Below are 21,761 nucleotides of genomic sequence, written 5' to 3' on the forward strand. Positions count from 1 at the left end.
GCATCATTGGGCAGGGTATTCCACAGATTCACCACGCTCTGGGAAAAGTAGTTCCTTCTAATCTCCGTCATAAATCTACTCCCCCAAATCTTGAGGCTATGAATTCTATTCTGTTACAATAAAATAACTACCTACATTTACCTTAGTTTATATTAGTAGTCAAACTACCACCCTGTTTTTCAAGGGTTAAACATGATTTGTTTTTGTAGGAAAATACTAAGGTGGTAACCTGGCAACAACACGACTTGAATTGAACTGGTGCCTACTACAGATCACATGATGTAGGGATAAAGCATTACCCTGGGGTTAGTGATCAACTTTAATAATTTGAAAATTGTATATCAGTTTTAGTCTAATTAACAGTACATATGGCAAAGCAAAGATAATAATTTTCATTTAGCACCAAATTTGTCTTGTAGCTATAAATTTTCTAATAGACAGCTTTGTGAAGCCTGTATGTGTTTGCTTCGGTTGTAGTCAGGGACTTTCACTAAGAATATTAATTTGGTAATTTTGATTCTTCAAATAATAAACTGCACATTTAATTATGTCACACTTTCTCTTTTCTGATTACGAAGTAAAACTAATTGTCAACATAGCTCAGTGACAGCAGATGCAATTTATTAAGTTTTAATATTCACATGGGAATGAAGGGTAAAACGGTTTTGCAAGTGTTAAACAGTAAGGAATTTTGGACAAGCCATGCAATATTGCATTTGTTTCCATCTGAATTTCTACTGCTAGTGGTTAAACCATCCAACTGAAAGATGATCGATAATAGATACTTCTAAAAGAATGGAAATGAAGCAGTTTATCTATACAAATTAACGACTGGTGTATAATACTAAAGGCAAAGGAGCAAACAAAGTTGTTTCCATATTACATATTTCACATAATTTGAAATAAAAAAAACTCTGTAGATGGCAAACTGTTGTAATCTATCAGAGGGTTATTTTGGAAGCTGGTGCAAAGCAATATTCTCTGCCACCGATTTACAAATTGATAATCTCTGATGTATGCCAGTTGACAGCACAGAATGATAAAACCAAGATTGGATCCGAGAGCTGTAACATCAAGCTATTGTCCCTTTTGCATTTACAATCCACTTCCAAAGGCTGCAACACAGGAAATTCAGAACAGGGATTAGATATATTTCAAAGTAATTACTGGGCCAGATCATGCTGCTTGCCCGCCAGTGGTTCTATGGAAATGTCGGCGAGCTTGAGTTTGTGGATCAACTCATTCTTAATCTGTCCGCTACACAATGCTGAGTGAAAATCAGGAAAGAGCTGGAGGTCTCTCTACATTGGCACGTGAATATGTAGTAAATGGAGGGATATGATCAAGTGCAGGCAGTAGGGTTTAGTGCTATTTGCTAATTTGCTCCACACAGCAACATAGTTGCCAACGTGAACTGCCAGGATAGATGTAGGTAATTTATTTTAATTTTAATGTTTCCATTAGTTTCTATCATTTAACCATGCTTTAAGGAAATTATTAGAGACATTTGAAAATGGTGAAAGGCCCATGTGAGCTGTTGAAAGGACATCAAGGTGAGCGAAGGTGGGTCCTCATGATCCACTCTCAAAGGCCTAGTCATCCTAGTCACCACCCAATGCCCACTCTATTTCATGGAATGAATGCAGCACCAAGACTTAGAAGTTGCCTTGGCCAATAGGACTGCAAAACATGTAGCATTGGGTCAGCACAGGAATTGAGTGTAAAAGAGAGAAATGGTCTGAGCACAGTCTCGCTCACTACATGCAGGTTACCAGTTGGAACACTTTTGGCCAATGTAACATGAGTGGCAGCACCAGGCATAATGATGTTAGTGCAACATTGGGCTATCTAGTAGAGCTGTTGTCTCATATTGTGTTCATTGCTGAGCCCTGGTATACTCTAACTGCATGGGTTTACTCGAGACGTTCCATTTCATCACGCATCCTAAAGCAATGCAAGTTGGTAGATATATTGGCCAGTGAAAATTGCCTCTGAGGCAGAAATGATTGGGAGAATTGAGGGATGGGGGGAAATTGATGTGAATGAATGGACAATAAAATCAGATAAGTGTAAATGGGAGCTTAATGGCGTAGATAGACAGGCCTATTACCGTGCCTTCTGATGAGGACTCTAAGCTGTAATCAACAATAAGTTCAAAGGACCTAGTAGGAAGATTCATTCAATAGTTTTCTTGGGCAGTTGCACAAGTTGCCTTCAGTCATAGCTTTAGATGTTGCAACCTTTTGCCTCCAGGATTAGCAAACTCAAAGCACACATTGGAAGAGGAGGTCAGGCTGTGTGACAGAAGCAATGTGGCCATCTGCTGATATTAGTGCTTTTCTGCAGGTGCAGATCATACTTTGGCAAATGACTAATATGACGGAAAGTGCTCTGCTCAAAAGGAGCAGGAACGAATTCAATTAGCAGCAGCAGCAAAATATATGAACCGCTTGACAAACTGACCAGGTGATTCTTCAAATGTGTTTCAGTCAAAGTGTTTTACTTCATATACTACTGCATTAAGGGAAATTAATTGACTTTACAATCATGGTACAGGAACTCACCTAGTGATGCCACATGAATACAAAGTCACATGCAGAGCTGAGACACCTGCTCCATGCAGTAAAAGGCAAATCAAACTAATTGTACTGACCAGCTATAACCTCTAAGCCTGCCCTCACCTTTTTCCACCTATTCCACAATTTGCCCTCAAAAAAGGCAAACAGAATTATAAGCATCTTCAATAACACTTCTTCTAGGCATTCAGCAGCGGAAGGCTGTTGGACCAGAAAATATTCCTGGTAGAGTGCTCAGAGGATGTGCAGATCAGCTAGCAGATGTTCTCACTGACATCTTCAACATCTCCCTGAGCAGCGCCATCATTCCAACATGCTTCAAGGCCGCCACCATCATCCCTGTTGTGAAGAAGTCTTCGGGGTCCTGCCTCAATGACTACCGTCCCGTCGCACTCACATCCATCAGCATGAAATGTTTCAAGAGGCTCGTCATGAGGCACATCAAGACCCTGCTGCCCCCCTCACTGGACCCCCTGCAATTTGTGTACCATCCCAACTGTTCAACAGACAATATTATTGCCATCACCCTCCACCTGGCCCTAACCCACCTGGTCAAAAAAGACACGCAAGTTCGAATGCTGTTCATAGACTTTAGTTCAGCATTCAACACAATCATTCCTCAGAAACTGATTGGAAAGCTGAGCCTACTGGGCCTGAAAACCCCCCTCTGCAACTGGGAGACCTCAGTCAGTCCAGATCGGGAGCAGCATCTCCAACACCATCACACTGAGCATGGGGGCCTCCCAGGGCTGTGTGCTCAGTCCACTGCTGTTCACTCTGCTGACCCATGACTGTGCTGCAACACACAGCTCGAACCACATCATCAAGTTCGCCGATGACACAACCGTGGTGGGTCTCATCAGCAAGAACGACGAGTCAGTTTACAGAGGGGAGGTGCAGCAGCTAACAGACTGGTGCAGAGCCAACAACCTGTCTCTGAATGTTAACAAAACAAAAAAGATGGTTGTTGACTTCAGGAGGGCACAGAGTGACCACTCTCCACTGAATATCAACGGCTCCTTGGTAGAGATTGTTAAGAGCAACAAATTTCTTGATGTTCGCCTGACAGAGAGTCTCACTTGGTCTCTCAACACCAGCTCCATAGCAAAGAAAGCCCAGCATCGTCACTACTTTCTGTGAAGGCTGAGGAAAGTCCATCTCCCACCCCCCATCCTCATCACATTCTACAGGGGTTGCATTGAGAGCATCCTAACCAGCTGCATCACTGCCTGGTTTGGAAATTGCACCATCTTGGATCGCAAGACCTTGCAGCGGATAGTGAGGTCAGCTGAGAAGATCATCGGGGTCTCCCTGCCATTACAGACATTTACACTACACAAAGCAGCTGCAAAGCAAACAGCATTATGAAGGACCCCACGCACCCTTCATACAAACTCTTCTCCCTCCTGCCATCTGGGAAAAGGCACCGAAGCATTCGGGCTCTCACGACCAGACTATGTAACATTTTCTTCCCCCAAGCTATCAGACTCCTCAATACCCAGAGTCTGGTCAGACACCAACTTGCTGCCCTCTACTGAGCCTAGTGTCTTGTTCATTATTTATTGTAATGCCTGCACTGTTTTGTGCACTTTATGCAGTCCTGGGTAGGTCTGTAGTCTAGTGTAGTTTTTTTTTGTGTTGTTTTACGTAGTTCAGTGTATTGTTTCATGTAGCACCATGGCCCTGAAAAATGTTGTCTTGTTTTTACTCTGTATTGTACCAGCAGTTATAGTCAAAATGACAATAAAAAGTGACTTGACTTGAATTGATTCTGAAAGTAACTGGCAAAGCAGTTGGGACCTAATTTATTTGATCTTGTAAAGTAAAGCAGTATTTGCTAGGAATGGTTGTCATAATATTAAAAATATTTTGTTAATTATGGAGATGGTCAAGGAACAATCTAGAATAAAAATACTAATTTTCCTAACTTCTGTTATTTAAGGAAGAGCAAAGTCATTTGGAATCGACAGTATTGGAAAAGGAGTAAGCCACCAAACCGCCAAGCATGCCCTGCAATTCAATATGCTGAAAGCTGGCCTCAACTCTTCTGTACTGTTTCCCCAGACCCACAATTCCTTGATCCTTCAAATTTTTATTAATATATATTTAAATATAGATAATGATCTGTTTTCTATCATTCTTTCCTGGCAGACAATCAGACAATTCAATGCATTCAGGCAAAAAGAAATTTCTGTACAAAAGATGGCACCAGTGAACCATTGAGATGTTCTGTGGGTGAAAGACAATACTTCTAAATACTTCTAAATTCGATTCACTCAGACTGCAATCTGCAGCAAGCAATTTCCCTCTAAACAATGTACTTTTAACTCCACTTAATGAATTGCAGATTTCACAATTGTCTAAAGGTATTGGTGGATCAAACAGTTACGGCAACTTTAAACAGTCTAAGGTTCATCGCAATGGCCGGAAATGAGGCAGGAGGAGGGATCTCCAAACCAGGAATAAACACAGAGTGATGAGGCCTTGAACACTTGAGAGCAAGATGGCTGTATCAGAGGAAAATGAGGGACTCATTTGAAATATTCTGTGTCTGAGTGAAATTTGGATGTCTGCCAGCACACTAGACACAGTCGTCAAACTTCGATTTGCCGAATGGACCGAACTGCTGATTCAGAAAAGTCAAAATGTGTGTATCATGATAAACTCTCGGTGTATCTCCAATGTGTCAGTTTTGTTGGACTCATATCCCCCCGACCTTAAATACCTAACGGTCAAATGCCATCTATTTTATTTACCTGTGGAGTTCTCTTCCATAATCCTAACCACAGTTTACATACTCACAGAGGCAGACTATAACCCAGCACTTGAGCTACTGCATGATGCCATCTCCAAACAAGAAATACATTTCAAATCATGCATGGGAACTTCAACCAGACTTGTTTGAAGAAAATCCTGCCCAACTACCACCAGCATGTAACCTGTAGAACCGGAGGCTCCAACACACTTGATCACTGTTATACGAAGACAAGATACGCCTACTGTTCCATACCCGGACCACATTTCAGTAAATGGGATCACTTGGCTGTCCTTCTACTACCCGCGTACAAGCAGAGGCTAAAGAGCAAAGCTCCAGAGATTACAACAACAGAGGTGGTCACAGGTGGCTAAAAAGTGGCTACTGAATTGCTTCAGGTTAGTGGATTGGGCATCTGGTGATTTGAATGACTATACCACAATTATAACCGACTTCATTAAAACAGTTGTAGACGAGTATGTTCCCACATAATCATTCAGAGTCTTCACCAACCAGAAGCCCTGGATGAACTGTAAGAACCACAATCAACTGAGGGCCAGATCAGACATGTTCGAGTCTGGTGAGCAAGGAAGTTACAAGAGGTCCAGGTACAATCTCTGGAAAGCCATCTCACGGGCAAAGTAGCAATTCCAGATATACTTAAATCAATGAAGGATGCTCAACAGTTGTGTCAGGGCTCGAATGCTATCACCTCTTATAAGGTTAAATCAAGCAAGTTAAGTGACAGCAGGGCTTTGCAGATGAACTTAATGCCTTCTATGTTCACTTTGGCTGTCAAAACATGGAAGAACCATCAAAACCCCCACATCCCCCAATGATCCTCTGATTTCAGTCTCTGAGGCTATTGTGGGAGCAGCCTTCAGAAGGGTGAACCCACAAAAAGCATCCGGCCCAGATGGGGTTCCAAGCCAAGTACTAAAGACCAAAGACTTGTCATCACCATCATGGTATTCCTCAAGGTCGAGAATGATAGTCTTCCTTCTGTACAGAGAATGTATTTGTTTAATGTGTACTTGATGTTGCATTCCAAGAAGCACACGATACTTCACAAATCAACCAACTGATTCTAGTGGCATGGAAACCATGCCGATTGGAGCTGATGGATTTGTTGCAGCCTTCATCTGCCTTCACAGCCATCGAGTCCAAAGTAACTTTGTCCGCCCATTCCACTGTTGAGGTCTTGGTTGGATTGTTCTTTGTCAGGGACCTCACCCTCGACCTTACCGCCATGGATGACCCTACCAGGAGCATAGCTCCAGATGCCATCACTCTCGGGATCTCAGGACCACAAAGACCTGTGCTGATCAACTGGCTGCAGTGTTCATTGACATCTTTAACCTCTCACTTCAGCAGTCCAAGGTACCCACCCGCTTCAAGCAGGTTTCAATTGTACCAGTACCCAAGAAGAATGTGGAGACCTTCACAACAATAAAGAGTTTTGATAGGTTGATGATGAATCAGATCAACTCCTGCCTGAGAAAAAAACTTGGATCCACACCAGTTTGCTTGCTGGAGCAATAGGTCCATATTAGGTGCAATCTTGTTGGCTTTACACACAACCCTGGAACATCTGAACACCAAAGACACATATACATCAGGATACTCTTTATCGACTACAGCTCAGCATTCAATATCAATATCCCCTCAAAGCTATTCAAAAAGCTCCAAGACTTTGGCCTCAATACCTCCTTGTACAATTGGATCCTGGATTTCTTCACTTGCAGACCCCAGTCAGTTCAGATTGGTAACAACATCTCCTCCGTGATCTCCATCAGTGCAGGTGTGCCACAAGGCTGTGTGCTCAACTTACTTTCCGCTTATGATGGTGAGGCTAAGTACAGCTCCAATGCCATATTCAATTTTTCTGATGACAGCACTATCATATGAATCAGCATATAGAAGGGTGATTGAAAATCTGGCTAACAACAATCTCTTACCCAATGTCAGCAAGTCCAGGGAGCTGATTATAGACTTTAGGAGAAAGAAATCAGAGGTCCATAGGCAAGTTCTCATTGGAGGATCAAAGATGGACAGGTCAGCAGCTTTAAATTCCTTGGGTATTTATTTTGGAGGGCCTGTCCTGGGCCAGCACATAAGTGCAATTATGAAGAAAGAACAACAGTGCTGCTACTTCCATAGAAGATTTGGAATGATATCTAAAACTCAGACAAACTTCTATAGAAAAATGTTCTATTAATGAGTATATTGACTGGCTGCATCACAGTATATGTGTATATTGACTAGTATGGAAATGCCAATGCCCTTGAATAGAAAATCCTTCAAAAAGTAGTGGATACAGCCCAGTCCATCACAGGTAAAATCCTCACTACCATTGAGTGCATCTACATGAAACACTGTCACAGTAAAGCAGTATCCATCATCAGGAACACCCACCACACAGAACATGCTCTCTTCTCATTGCTGGCATCAGGAAGAAGATACTGGAATCTCAGGAACCTCATACCACCAGTTTCAGGAACAGTTACTACCCTTCAACCATCAGTTTCACCCAACTTCACTTAATTAATCATTGAAATGTTCCCACAACCAGTGGACACACTTTCAAGGACTCTTCATCTTATATTCTTGATATTTATTACCTATTTATTAATATTTCTTTCTTTTGTATTTGCACAGTTTGTTGTCTTCTGCATTCCGTTTGATCACCCAAGCTGGGTGGTTGTTCATTGATTCTGTTATGGTTATTATTCTATAGATCTATTGAATATGTCCACTAGAAAATGAATCTCAGTGTTATACATGGTGACATATATGTACTTAGATAATAAATTTAATCTGAACTTCAAAACAACAATGTTTGTACAGAATTTAGGGTGTCTTCAAATGAAGGTAATCCAAGTATTTTACCCTTAAAACAACTTCACATCCTCTTCACTATGCCAAGGTTTCTATAACGTAGGGTGAACTACTGTGGCAATCAAGACCCCCACATGTAGCTGCTACAAATATCTTATTGATCGTGAAACAAGCCTGAAATTGGGCTCTGATGAAGACAAAGTCCTCCATAATGGATCAGTCAAAAGTGGAACTTTTGGCTTCCAACAACTGTCGAAGAGGGTAAGTAATCATATATATTTAGAATTTATAGATGTCTGAACTTTGCCCAAGCACTGGATACTAAATCTCCTGGCTGTCAGGATTGTGCAAAGTGTACCAAATTCCCAGGTTGAAAAAAATTATCTGGAGGCTTCAAAATGTCTATACCGTCTGCTGCACCTTTTTCTGATGGCCCAGTAGAGACAGGGTCTGGACTCAGGGTCTGTTCATGGGTGCCGGTGGCTGCATGATCAATCCGCATGTGGACTGAGATGGACCATAATTTTGGTCCTTACTGTTGGGACCTGTTATTCTTTTTAGGATCCTCTTTTGTACCCCACAATAGAATGACTGGAAAAGTCCAGAAGACCAAAAATGGCCATGTCCAGAGAATTGCTCTCCACACTTAAAAGAACAGGAGGGCATTGACTTCCAAAACCTGAGACTGCCCTGTTCTATGGGGCAAAGAGATAAGTACAACCAGGAAGAACTACAACTGCCAGGGAATTTACAAGATATGTTATCAACCTAGACCTGTACATTGTCTTTGTAGATCTAACAAAAGCAGTAGATTCCATAAACAAAGAGGCACTCTAGACAACCTTGTCAAAACTGGGGTACCCACGAAAATTCATCAATCTCATTTGCCTTTATCATGGCAGTATGATTGGCCAAGTCCTCTCAAATGGTGACAATACAAACCATTCATTACTTCAAATGGAGTGAAGCAAGAGTGCATGCTGGCCCCTGTGCCATTCAAACTGTTCTTCATGTATGTGCTTAACCATGCAATCAAAGAACTTGAATGGGGGGGGGGGGGGGAGGGGTCAACCTGATGGATCACTCTTCAGCCTGCATTGTCTGAGTGCCAGAACAAAGTTAGTCAGGAAACTCATCCTTAAATCCCTCTACATCAACAGCTGTGTTCTGATAGCTCACATTGAGTCTGACCTTTAGCTAGCAATTTGTCAACGAATTTGCTGATGCCTTGCATGTCTTTCGTCTTACAGTCAGCCTTATCAAGGCAGAAGTCCTATTTCAACCTGCCCCAGGATCAACTGCTACCAGCTTCTCTATCGCTATCGATAAAACAAAACTGAAAACAGTGAAAGAATTCAAGTATCTCAGCAGTATCATTTGCAGTTATGGCTCACTAGACAGAGAAATCAGCGACAGGTTTTGCAAGGGCAGCCAGAGTTTTGCTCCACTGCAATTGCATGTGTTGAACCAGCACAACATCCGCCTGTCCACAAAACTGTGGAGCGGTTGCCCTCAAGACTCCCTCATACAAAAGGTACATCAAAATGCTAGGATTCCATGTACATAGTTTGAGGTCAAACCTTTACATCCCTTGGCAGGACCAAGTTACTAAACTGGAGATCCTCAACCAGGCAGGAACTATGAGTGTTCAGGCCATGATTGTAAAAGCTCAGATTCAGTGGGCAGGTCATGTCATACGCATGAAGGATACGCAAATCCCCAAGGAGTTACTCTATAGTGTGCTTTCACTGGGCAAGAGGAATCAAGGCAGGACCCATAAGAGATTCAAAGACTGGGTGAAAGCTAACATTGCACACACTGGGCTTGCACCAAAACAGCTGAAACTAAGAGTGCCAGACTGGAGAGGCTGGCAAGTCTTGGGTAGAACCACTCACAACAACCTGGAGGAGGGATGTTAAGCAGAACTACTCACTACCCAACAAAGGAGAGCAATAACAGTGGCACAGCTTCCAGATCCAGCACAGTTTCCACACACTGACTGTGGTTGTCTGTGTCACTCACAACTTGGACTCAGTAGCCAGCTACGAACACACAATACTACACAAATCTAACTATCATCAGATACAACAGATGACCAATCAATATCAACTTTACTGCCTGATGAGACAAGGTGTTCAGCAGAGAGGAAAACCCACAGTGGACAGGTACATCATACAAGTCAGAACTAATGTGTCATTCTAGTTAGAGCTTATTATAGGAATCAATGGTGAATCTTCTGACTCTTTGTTACATGCTTAGATAAAGCAACCTGCTGATGGAATCAACACATATTGTATGCCCTTGTACTTAGAACTGATAAGGTTGTATTAGAAGAACTCTACTCAGACCTTGATCAAGTTCTGACCAACATTCCCAAGGAGGTCAAGATTATTTTCTGTGGACATCCAATGATAGAGTCAGATGGTAATCAGGTTTTTGTCAAGGTGCTTCTAGGGGAAAAGAAGAGAGAAGGGCAGACTGCTTTTAAGCTAATGCATAGAATATGAATAAGTCATAAGAACACCATCATTAAACAAAGCGAGAAGTAGGAAACTACACAGAAATTCTTCTGCTTCAAACAGATGCATCTCCTTCATTATGTTCATAGAAGCTCCAGATCAAAAGGATGTTGGCATCACAATGATTATACATGAAAATGATAACTGTAGGAAATAGCATCAACCTGTTAGATCAGGAATATTGGTATCATTTTGAGAAAACATAGCCGGGTAGAATTAATGTTAAAAAAAATACCAGCACCAGCTCCTTTCACAAGGCAGTCATAAAGATCTTTAGCCAGGAATTCTCCAGGAGAATTCCTGCCTTACCTGCAGGTTTCAAGGACAGTGATTTACTTCCAGAATAATTTAAAGTCAGTCCTCTGGCAAAGTGCCGAGGCCATTGGCTACGTCACTTACTGATCACTGTGATGCTTATATCCAAGATTATATCAACAGAAATTTCCCATTACATACGTCAAAATGATATCAACCTCCAACTAAAGTCAGAGTGAGTCATACCCGAGTCTCAAAGCTAAAGGAAGATTTGTGTTATCAGAAATGAGTAGTGGCCTAGTAAATTGAAACTTATAATAATAGGCATAATAGTAGGATTCCCTGCAGGGTGTTTGGCCCATTTTGGACCTAGCTCTTGTGGCCCCACACTACTTTAAGCCAAACTTAGATTAACACACCTTAAAAAACAAGTTAAACCTTACTAAAAACAGTGCTTTGGGGCATCCTGGACCATGAGTTATCATTATCAATATCCCTTGAAGCTCCAAGAGAAAATATTTCATGAACCATTCTTGAAGGAAATAATACCCTCAGGCTGATCAAGAACAACCTGGATGATCTACTAACAATAGGCAGAGGAGAGTTAACGAGAGGACATGATTTGAGAGTTAGGGGGCAGAAGTTTAAGGGAAACATGAGGGGGTATTTCTTTACTCAGAGAGTGATAGCTGTGTGGAATGAGCTTCCTGTAGAAGTAGTAAAGGCCAGTTCAGTTGTGTCATTTAAGGTAAAATTGGATAGGTATATGGACAGGAAAGGAGTGGAGGGTTATGGGCTGAGTGTGGGTAGGTGGGACTAGGTGAGATTAAGAGTTCGGCACAGACTAGGAGGGCCGAGATGGCCTGTTTCCATGCTGTGATTGTTACATGGTTATATAGAATTAGGGATACTACCAATGATGCTTCCCAAAGACCCAATGGATCAAACAGCCAGAGGGCCAAAGCAATGTCCATATCTTCAATGGAAGTAATGTCACCATCATTGAGGCAATTGTTCACAGGCAACAACTAACTTGACTGGATTGGACATTGTATGGAAAAGGCAGATGCTTGTTTATCTTTCTTAAAGAGGACCTCTGCTCCCAGTTCACTGTTGGACTCAGTGTGGTCAAAAAAACAAGGCAAACTGAAAGTTAGTCCTAAGAGAATTGCCACAATCTAGGAGAAGCAAGGCAGAATTAAATCAGATTATGTTCCCCTCCTCAAGAGAGGAGCTCTTCTTTGGAAACCAGAAGGCAAAAGCAAGAAGGAAATTAAGGTAACGGACTGTCACCTTCCCTACCATCAGTAGCAGCTGACTAACAGATAGCTGTCTTAATTTGTGGGCAGAGGCAAGGCTTCCAAGATTAAAGTCCAAAGTTAACACAAAATCCAAAAGTAAATCAGTGTTAGAGATTGTTCCATTTGATCTATTTCTGCTGACTCTATATCCAGAGCCAGAGCTACTTAGATGAAGATAGAATGCAGGATAAACCACAAAAGAACATGCAGTAGGTATCAACATTCAAATCAGAAGGAAAATCAGGCCAAATATAGAAGTACAGAGAAGGAAGGAGAAAAGAATTCTTAACCCAAGAATAAATAAAGATAGTAAAAGTGAGTGCAAAGACCTAAGAGCATAAAATATTGTCAGCGGTCCCAATTAGGGAACAAAACAGAGGTCTATGTTGGAGGCAATAGATATATCTGGGATCCTAAATGAATACTTAGCTTTGTGCTTAGTGAATGATTTTCTGCAATGCCATTATAAATAAAGACACAATCAGGATTGAATTGAGATAAAGACTTGATAGAAAGACTAACAGTACTTAATATGGATTAGTTATTCAGTCTGGATGACCTGTATTGCAACAGACAGAAATCAGAATGGTATTTACTGGAATCCTCTTTTCTTCCTTAAATAGATACGGAAAGAACTCTCAGATCAGAATAATCATTATCCAAAATTATTATTCAAAAATATAAAGAGATACATTCGGAAAACACAGGCCAGTCAGTTTAAGCTTTTGAAGACAGCAATGCAAGGGAAAAGTTTTAGCCACTTGGATGAATATAGATCATAAAGGGCAAGTAACGTGAAAGTGTTCAAGACTCCATCTTTAGGAGCCATGCTTTCAATTGCCAAGTTCCAAACATTGGAATTTCCTCATCAAACTTTATTGACCCTCTATTATTATTACTTTCTTCCTTTTAGAAAAGACTTAAATCTACCTCTGACCAAGCATGAATGCCCTTACATTTCTCTGTAGGGCTAAATGACAATGACTTTGGCACTACACAAAAGCCTGAGTGACAGGAGCACCTCTGTTTTCCTGCAAAACCTTGCCTTTCCCTTTATTTGAACGTCAATAACCTCGTGCAGAGCAAGCGGAAGTTCAACTTAAAACTCAAACTTATAATAAGGTGCCATGAAACTCATAATGATACACCATGAGTGGGCACTCCAGCTCATTAAAGTGAATCGGTACCCAGTGTGAGTTTAATGAATGGAATTATATGAGTCTCACAAATATACCTTGATCTGCAGCATATATTAATATCACTCTCATGAGCTTTCCTGATGGTACATCATATTTCAATGTCTAGAGAATATAACTGCATTACCAGCCAAACTCTCACAGCTTATTTCTAAAAATACATTCGATGGTATGTTAAGTTTTAACAAAACCATTGATTAAATAAATCAAATTTCTCTAAATGTATCCAACACTGCAGATTTCTGGAAATACCATGATTCAACAATGTAAAATATATATGAATAAATCCAAATAATATCTCAGAGTGAATTGAACTGCAGAATAAATGCCCTTACCTTTGTGATGTGTTTTTGTAGTTCTGTCTGTAAAAGAAAAACAACATTAGCCATAATTCCCTCTTCAATATGAAGACAAATGCATCTTGAAATAGGAAGAAACGCATTAGGTAGGGATTACTAATCTAAAGTTCACTGATCTAAGAGAAGCAAATTTGACAGTGCTTTCTCCAAGATGAGGAGAGGTCAAGGAAAACAGACAACTTCTACATTAGGGCAGTTTTGGTAATGGAAAGTTGCCCTTACAGAATTCACATATCACCAACCAAAATGAGATACTGAATAAATTCTTGCAGAATTTACATAGAAATAAACAAATAGTGCAAAAGAAACAATTTGGTTTTTTTTTTCTGTTTTAGTCCTTCAATGGTGTGAGGCAGTAAGATCTGGATATGATTTTGATTCAATTAGCTTGATATCTATAGCTAAGCCCCTCATTTGCCACATCCTCTCCATTGTGAAGACATGTGAACAGACATCTCAGACTCTTCACCTGTGTGCCATTTTTTCTGATGCACTGCAGTGTGGAAAGCTGCCGTAGCCACAGCCAACTTTTCCCCCAGCTCCTTACCCCATTTTCACTACTTTAACCATCACTCCTGAAGTCCTTGTATGCCACCTTTCTCACTGGAACACTGATCATTGAATTCTATCCTTCACCCTGATATTCCCATTTCCTAATTCAGATGACTTGTCCATCCAAGTCTAATGCTAGCCTCAACCATTCAATAACTAGTGAAAGGTCACTTTGTTTTCACCAATGAATTGACTTAATATGACAGAAAAAACATTCCAGAGGAATATATTTCCACTTATAACATGGGATTTGATGGGAAATTTCCGATATGGAGCACAGCCACTTTGTAATATGGAACCACCTTTAATTGGATTTATTCTGAGATAAAGTCAGGGCCTGGCAGGGTTCCTCTTCCTTTCAATGCAATTGCTGTCTAGAATTTGAACCAGAATAGGAAAAATGTGATCACTCAAGTCAAGTATGATGTCCTAAGGAGATATTTCCTTAATGGCGAATGCCTGTGGGTGACTTTGTTTAACATGGAGAGGCTGGTGCATGTGTAGCCACCACATGATCCTTGACAGCTCGGGGCCTGGGACCCAGTGGCATGGAATGCAAACTGACTGGGGACCCCTCACTACTGCAGCCTTCCTACATTGCAATGCGTCATCATCTCTCACCAGCTCCACCAGTAAAATCTTGGCTGAATTGCTCTTTGTCTAGAACCTCCCCTTTGACCTTACCACCATTGGTGACCCCACCAGGAGCTAAGTTCCAAACGGCATCACTCTCAGGACCTCAGAGACTCAAACCTCTCCACCACAAGGTGACAATTCTCAGAGTGATGAACCAGAATAATTATAATTATTCTGAACCAGAGTAATTACCCACAGATTGGAGAAGCCATATGTGGTGAGTTCCACTAATCTGAATGTCAATCACCTTTCTCACATAAAATCAACAGAAAGAAAAATACTGCTGATGCAGGAGACTTTAAATATTAATAAAAGAGTGCTGTAAACATTTAGCAGATCTGTCAGTGGGTGGGAAGAGAGGTGGTAATGCTTAATGTCAATGACCTCCAAGTTGTAGTCAGTGCTGCCCCCCCAATGTTCACTTGGAAGAAGACAAACCATATTGCGTTCAACTGCAGGCTGCTACAACATTTATGGTCTCAGGGCTTTGGACTATATATTTCATGTATGGCTGTATTTTATTAATATCTTATTTGTTTTTGCTACCTTATGTGTGCTATTTGTGCCTTGTGCTGTGTGTGACTGATGGTACTGTGTTTTGCACCTTGGTCCTAGAGTAACACTGTTTAGTCTGGCTGTATTCGTGGGAATTAATGTATTATTGAATGATAATTAAACTTGAACTTGAGAAGGTCTCTTTGAACAAATGTTGCCTGATCCATTGTGGCCTTTGGAACTACAGTCAAATATCTAAGCTAGATAAATCATTTTTGAAATGTTGCTTAGTCTGACATCAGGCTATAGTGAATGTCAATAATTATTTCATGAAATAAAGCTGCCTGTAAAATATTATCAAATGTTAAATTACTTGCTATTTTTAGTTTATCTAAGATCCGTCCAATTAAAGGTGTCCATGAAATTTTAGAGATTATCCATAAAACAAAAAATTAGTGAATAAAATATCAAAAATTAAAAGAATTATTTAAAATGGAAATGGACAAAAGATATTTGGAAAAAAGAAATCAGTGATCAAGCACCACCTGTAGAGGGAGAAATAGAGGACAGTCCTGATGAAAGATTATCAATCTGAAACAGTCAAAAGGGTTTTTTTCTCCACAACAGCTGTCTAATCTATTGAATGTTATGCTTTAAAGAGACATTAATTCTAACACATTATCAACAAAATGTTGATCTTGCATCACACCATTTTTGAGATGCTTGTTTGACTACAATTTTACATATTCACTTCAGAAAAAAAAGCTGGTTTGATAAGATGTAAATAAAATCGGAAAATTCGATTATTAAAAAATAGGCAGAAAGTGCTTCTTTATAATGACTAAGTGACTATAAGGCATTGATGCTGAGATACAACATACAAATTTGTTAATAACTTTCTTATTTATATCACCATCCCATGCTACAAATCCTCCAGAAGCAGAGAAATAATTCTTCATATATTGTATTAGCTGCTGCACCCAAGATGCCAATTTGTAGTCAAGAATTGCAGAAATATTGCTTGCCTGAATCTTATAACCTCAGATAGAAAAGAAAATGAAGTTCTGTAGTAATCTTAAGCTCCAATTCTCTCTCATTAAAAGATTGTTTAAAAAGACATTTCAATCACCAACTTCAATAGAAAGACAATTTATTTCATTAGGAGATACGTGAGACCATTTTGTCATTTTCACATGCATAAGACCAAGATCACTTTTCATTCTGAAATATCTAAATCCAAAACAGCTTCTCCACTAGAGTCAATTAGTTTTAAAATATTGGAAAAATGGGTTGAACAATATTAAAAAGAAATGTTTTTATGAAAGATCTCATGAGTAATATTCTTAATTTATAGACAAATAAATTCAATTGCTGGTCTTGTTTTGTAGGTAAAAAAACAAGCCAAAGACATAATTTTAAAAATCAAACTGATGAAAACACTATTCTAAAATTGCAGAAAACCTTTATAATCAGATTTTCATAAAGTTGGAATGATAGTAGCATTTACTTTTAATTTATTGGTCCACTAGTCTGCTCCACGTCTTCCCACATTAAAACACTTCAACAAAAGTAACAGAAAAAATAAGCAGCCCTGGTAATTTCTTTCCAGCACTTTAAGAACCCCAAAAGCAGAAGATCAATGTAATATCTTAAAACCAGCTTTCCTAGAAAACCAAGGCATGCTACTCATCAATTAGCAGTCCCATCACCATCACCTCTTGCCCTCAGCCCCTGATGCAACACTTAGTCTACTTCCATTAAATTTTATTGATAAAGTGTCTAGTATTTGAGTAGAGAGCTTCCAACGGATTTCCCCAGTCTGTCGCCTTGTCAATAGTTAGATAACATATAACACTGGCATCAATCGAAAGAAAAGCAATCTGCTGTAGATTCCACTTCTGTCAGGTCTTCAAGACATCATGATGAGGATTGAAATCTCATAAGAATGTAGCAAAACTGCAGCTACCCTGTATTCAAAGAATATTCATTCTGTTCATTCAAGATTCAAATTTGCTTAATGTCATTTCTAATACACAAGTGTCCAGGAGAATGAAATAATTGAAATTACCAGGCCTGCTTATGTTTACGGCCACCTTTGTTGAAGTATTTTAACGTGAGAACACATGGAGCAAATTAACGGACCAACGAATTTTAAGTAAATCTTACAATCTCTCCTACTCCACAGAAATTTGATTACAAATAACTTTCTGCAATTTTAGAATAGTCTTTTGATCAGTTTGAGTTTTAAAGTTCTGTCCAATGCTTGCTCTTTTTACTCTTAGTTGGTTACGAAGGGATTTTGTGGTATGGTTCATGTTTGGAGTGGAGCCAAAAGTAAGGAATAAGCAATGGCCAAAATTCTTTACTCCACAACTTTTCTTTTTAGTGCTATTTTAGAGAGACTGTAACATAGACAGCAATCAAAAGGAATACATGCCCAGAAAAATCTAGAAGTTTACCACCAGACACATGGGGTGCAGAGGATGGTGCAAGGCAATTGAAAATCTGTTGTTGCAGAAGTATATAATTTATTGGGATTAAACTAGAAGAAACACATGCACAGGTGATGGTATTACTTAGAAACCCACGAAACGGGGATGCAAATGGATTGACTTTGTCCATAAATTGAAAATACACATTAAAAAAAAACTTGATATGGTAACCATACCTCCACAATTCTCTAATGAATGGCATCAACAGTATAAACAATTACCAAGAGTGGAGAGAGATGGAGGAACGTAACTAGTTCTGCCATTCTTGAGAACAAATATATGTATGTAGATTGGACATCTGAATTTAATATTATGGGAGTTTGTTTATATATACGAATGTCTGTAAGTCAGGAATGCGTAACCCAGGGGACAGCCGAGAGTTGATTGCCAACAAATATGATGATATTGTATAAAAGATGGGAAGTCTACATTATATGAAGACTAAATTCTTTAAACAATGCATTGCCACTGGTATCCATGCAACCACCAAATGAAAGTAATGATTTTAGCTTTACATTTAGAAAAAAGTTGCATTCATTTTGTGAATTATTCTACTAATACAACTGCAACAATACTTAATAATCACTTCATTGTTGGTAATCGGTTCATTATTGCATGAGGTCATGAAAGGGAAGTATCTATAATCAAAGAGAAATGCTTTGCATCATGCAACATTTTAAATCCAACATGAAAAATAGTCAGACAATAACTCATGTCCAAAAGTCCAAAATTTGATCACAAAAATAATACTTACAATCCTTGCAAGCGAATCCACATTTTCTCAGGATTGTCTGGTTTTAAGAACTCCAGAGAGCTGCAGCCAAATTCCTTGTTCTCTGCAGATGAGGTAGCCATGGTGAAAATTCTGCGATAAAACAGCTACAGTTTAGACTCAAATACAGCAACTTTAAATCTCCCTTTTGCAGGTTGATCTCCCTATTGTTAGGCTCATCTCACAACACTTACGCTCCATAACATGTTTTCTTTTAACTAAGGATCAGGATTGCTTTTTAATCTCATTGCAAAGCTAATTGTTCTGAATAATGCTTGGCAATGCCAAGGTTTAATTTGCTAATATAAAACAATTGCCACAGATGAAATAGATGTTAAAGCTGTAAACACATGCAGGCTTCCGTAAGAGATCTCAAAAGGCATTCAAGTTTATTAGATTCTTCAGAAGATCCTTATACCCACAAGTATTCAATGAACTTGCTTTAAAATTAGGAACTGAATCATTATTACCACCTCCCTTCTGTACTGAAGACAGAAAAAGATACTTGCAAAATAGCTCTGCAGTGTTCATAGAATTAGGAAAAAAAACAATAACTTCTTCATAAATCCAGGTGGAATGTTGAGACACAAACTGGGCATTCTCACCACAGACCCAATCCACATCACCTTTGAAAACAGCAAACAGATAAGATGGGAAATCACAGAGCTCCACAGGTTGTAATTTAAAAAAAAAACTGATAACAGCTGATGGTGAAGTCACCACTATTCACCCTCTCTTAGCAACTATACCCACTAGGTAACTGTTAATTTAACCAGGAGATTTAGCAGCTGCAAACTATCAGGACACTGTATTATCAGAGATACACAAATCTCATATTTAAATTGCATTCAGATATATTTCAAGAAAAATTATAAAGTTCAATTAATATGATATACCAAGGTCATTAGCTACTTAAGGTACCAGTTAATTCAAATGAAGTGATTAGTAGCTTACTGGTGGAGCTCCAAAACCAGAACTAACCCTCTTGCTTGGAATATAATAGTGTGATTATTGAAATATAATGGCCAGTTAAAAAATAAGTAGGAGGCACGCCAATCTGCAAAATATATTACACTAAAATTTAAATGATTTCTTATTCCATTTATTTTATGAATTTTAGTGCATTGGTTTTTAACAAAGACAAACTAACTCCAAATCCTTCTGTGCTAGGGCAAACTAATTTCATTTATATTAAAGCTGCCATAGTTTAGCTCTGAATCACCTAGTCCTAATGACAGCCAACCCAATATTGACATGCTTATATTGTGGCAATGATAACGTCTACAACTAGAGATATAACAATTACCAACATGGCAATATGCATTAAAATCTAGACAATTAATATGCCAGCAGATTAACTCACCATTTGTTTTACACTTTACTATCATCTGTTGTAAAATGACTGACAAATTTATAAATGTCATCACACCTGTAAATACTTTATTGTATGTGACATACTTTGCATACTTTGGAGGTATTTTCAAGAGATGAAATTAGATTCTTCAAATGTGTTTTTTATATAGTAGGCTTTTTTTGCGACGGTCCAACTCATTTGCTTGAGAATACACATATTTAACTTGCAGTAAATGTTAAAAACTGTAACACTGTGACTAAGAAGGTCTTTATTCATTTTTTTCCAAATCCTGTAATTAACTACAGCTTACACAATCGCTTCTTCAAATGAATTTTGATCCTCAAGGGTCGATGATAATAAGCAGGATTACAAATAAAATGAAAAATAAATTATTCAAAATAAGACAGAAACACAAAAGTACATTGCTAATAGGACAATCAATGTGATGATTGATTAAAAACTGCTTTACACAAACATGTTCAAATCAGAAAAGAAAGATTCAGATGAATAATCCTCAGTGTAGAAGACACTGAGGATTAACATTAAAATTCACTTCAAAATTTCAGAATCAATGAAAAAGGTGCCCAATGATGATGTTTTAAATGAAGGTGAAATATATTATTAAAAGAACATCATGTTGTTGTGTTAAACCTCACAATCGTGGAGTCATAGGCATAGCTAGCCTTGCACATGAAGTAAAACAGCAACAGCTATGTTTACAGGCCAGTCACCTTGAACGTTTATTTATTCATTGAGATACAATGCAGAACAAGCCCTTTGGGCTAGGCCACCCAGCAGTCCCCCAATTTAATCCAAGCCTAATCATGGGAAAACTTGCAATGGCCAATTAACCTACTAGCCTACCATCCGATAGGTCTTTGAACAGTGGGCGGAAACCAAAGCACTCAGAGGAAACCCATGCAGTCACAGAGGAACGTACAAACTCTTTACAGGCAGTGGTGGGAACTGAATCTGTGTCACCTGTACTGTAAACCATTGTGCTAACCACAAAATTACCATGCCACCTAGCATTGCTAGCACTGGGGAACACCCGGCCCTTCAGACGGCTCCAAAAAAAAATGATAACTGATAAATTTCAGAAGCATTTTGTTTTGGTGTTGTGTTACCCAAATTAATGAACCCATGTCAATAGTCCGAGGTCACACAAGGTTATTCACCACCAATGATCATACAATTTTTTTTAAAATAAATGTTAAACTATCTATAAAATTGAAAGGAAAAGACAAACAAAGAAAGTGGGTGTTTTATATCTACCAGCTTTAGAAATAGAAATTCATTGTGGCATCAAATAAAAAGCAATATTCTCACCACTGCAGAATGGCAAGACACTCAAATATTTTTGATAGGTTACTATTTTTGTTAGTCAAATATGTTTGATAGTTCAAAGGTTCAGAGGTTTATCAAACTATGTACGCAGAATACAATTCTGAGATTCCTCTTCTCCAGATAGCCAAGAAATACCGAAAAACTATGAAAATCGTTGAAAGAAAATACATCAACCTCACCCCCACACAAAACGTTAAAAAACAGAACTCACAAACCCCAAACCCTCCCTCGCACAAAAACTAACATCCCCCACCCGGACGCGGTAGTTAAAGCATCAAACCCCATACCCCCAAGCCCCTCCCATGCAGAAAAGC

At 39.1% G+C, this 21,761-nt stretch overlaps 1 protein-coding gene across 1 annotated transcript in view; it reads right to left on the minus strand.

Annotated features, from left to right (window-relative positions):
- pde1a (phosphodiesterase 1A, calmodulin-dependent) overlaps window positions 1-21,761 on the minus strand; it is a 449,561-nt gene that overhangs the window by 407,694 nt on the left and 20,106 nt on the right. Inside the window, exons 2-3 of the mRNA XM_059966798.1 lie at window positions 18,729-18,839; window positions 13,776-13,802 (exon numbers count right to left, since the gene is read on the minus strand). Coding sequence (XP_059822781.1) covers window positions 13,776-13,802; window positions 18,729-18,829 — 128 coding nt within the window. The 5' untranslated portion in view covers window positions 18,830-18,839. The remainder of the gene's footprint in view (window positions 1-13,775; window positions 13,803-18,728; window positions 18,840-21,761) is intronic.

Source organism: Hypanus sabinus, chromosome 4 (assembly GCF_030144855.1).
Source record: "Hypanus sabinus isolate sHypSab1 chromosome 4, sHypSab1.hap1, whole genome shotgun sequence".
In the NCBI taxonomy this organism is placed as follows: Eukaryota; Metazoa; Chordata; class Chondrichthyes; order Myliobatiformes; family Dasyatidae; genus Hypanus; species Hypanus sabinus.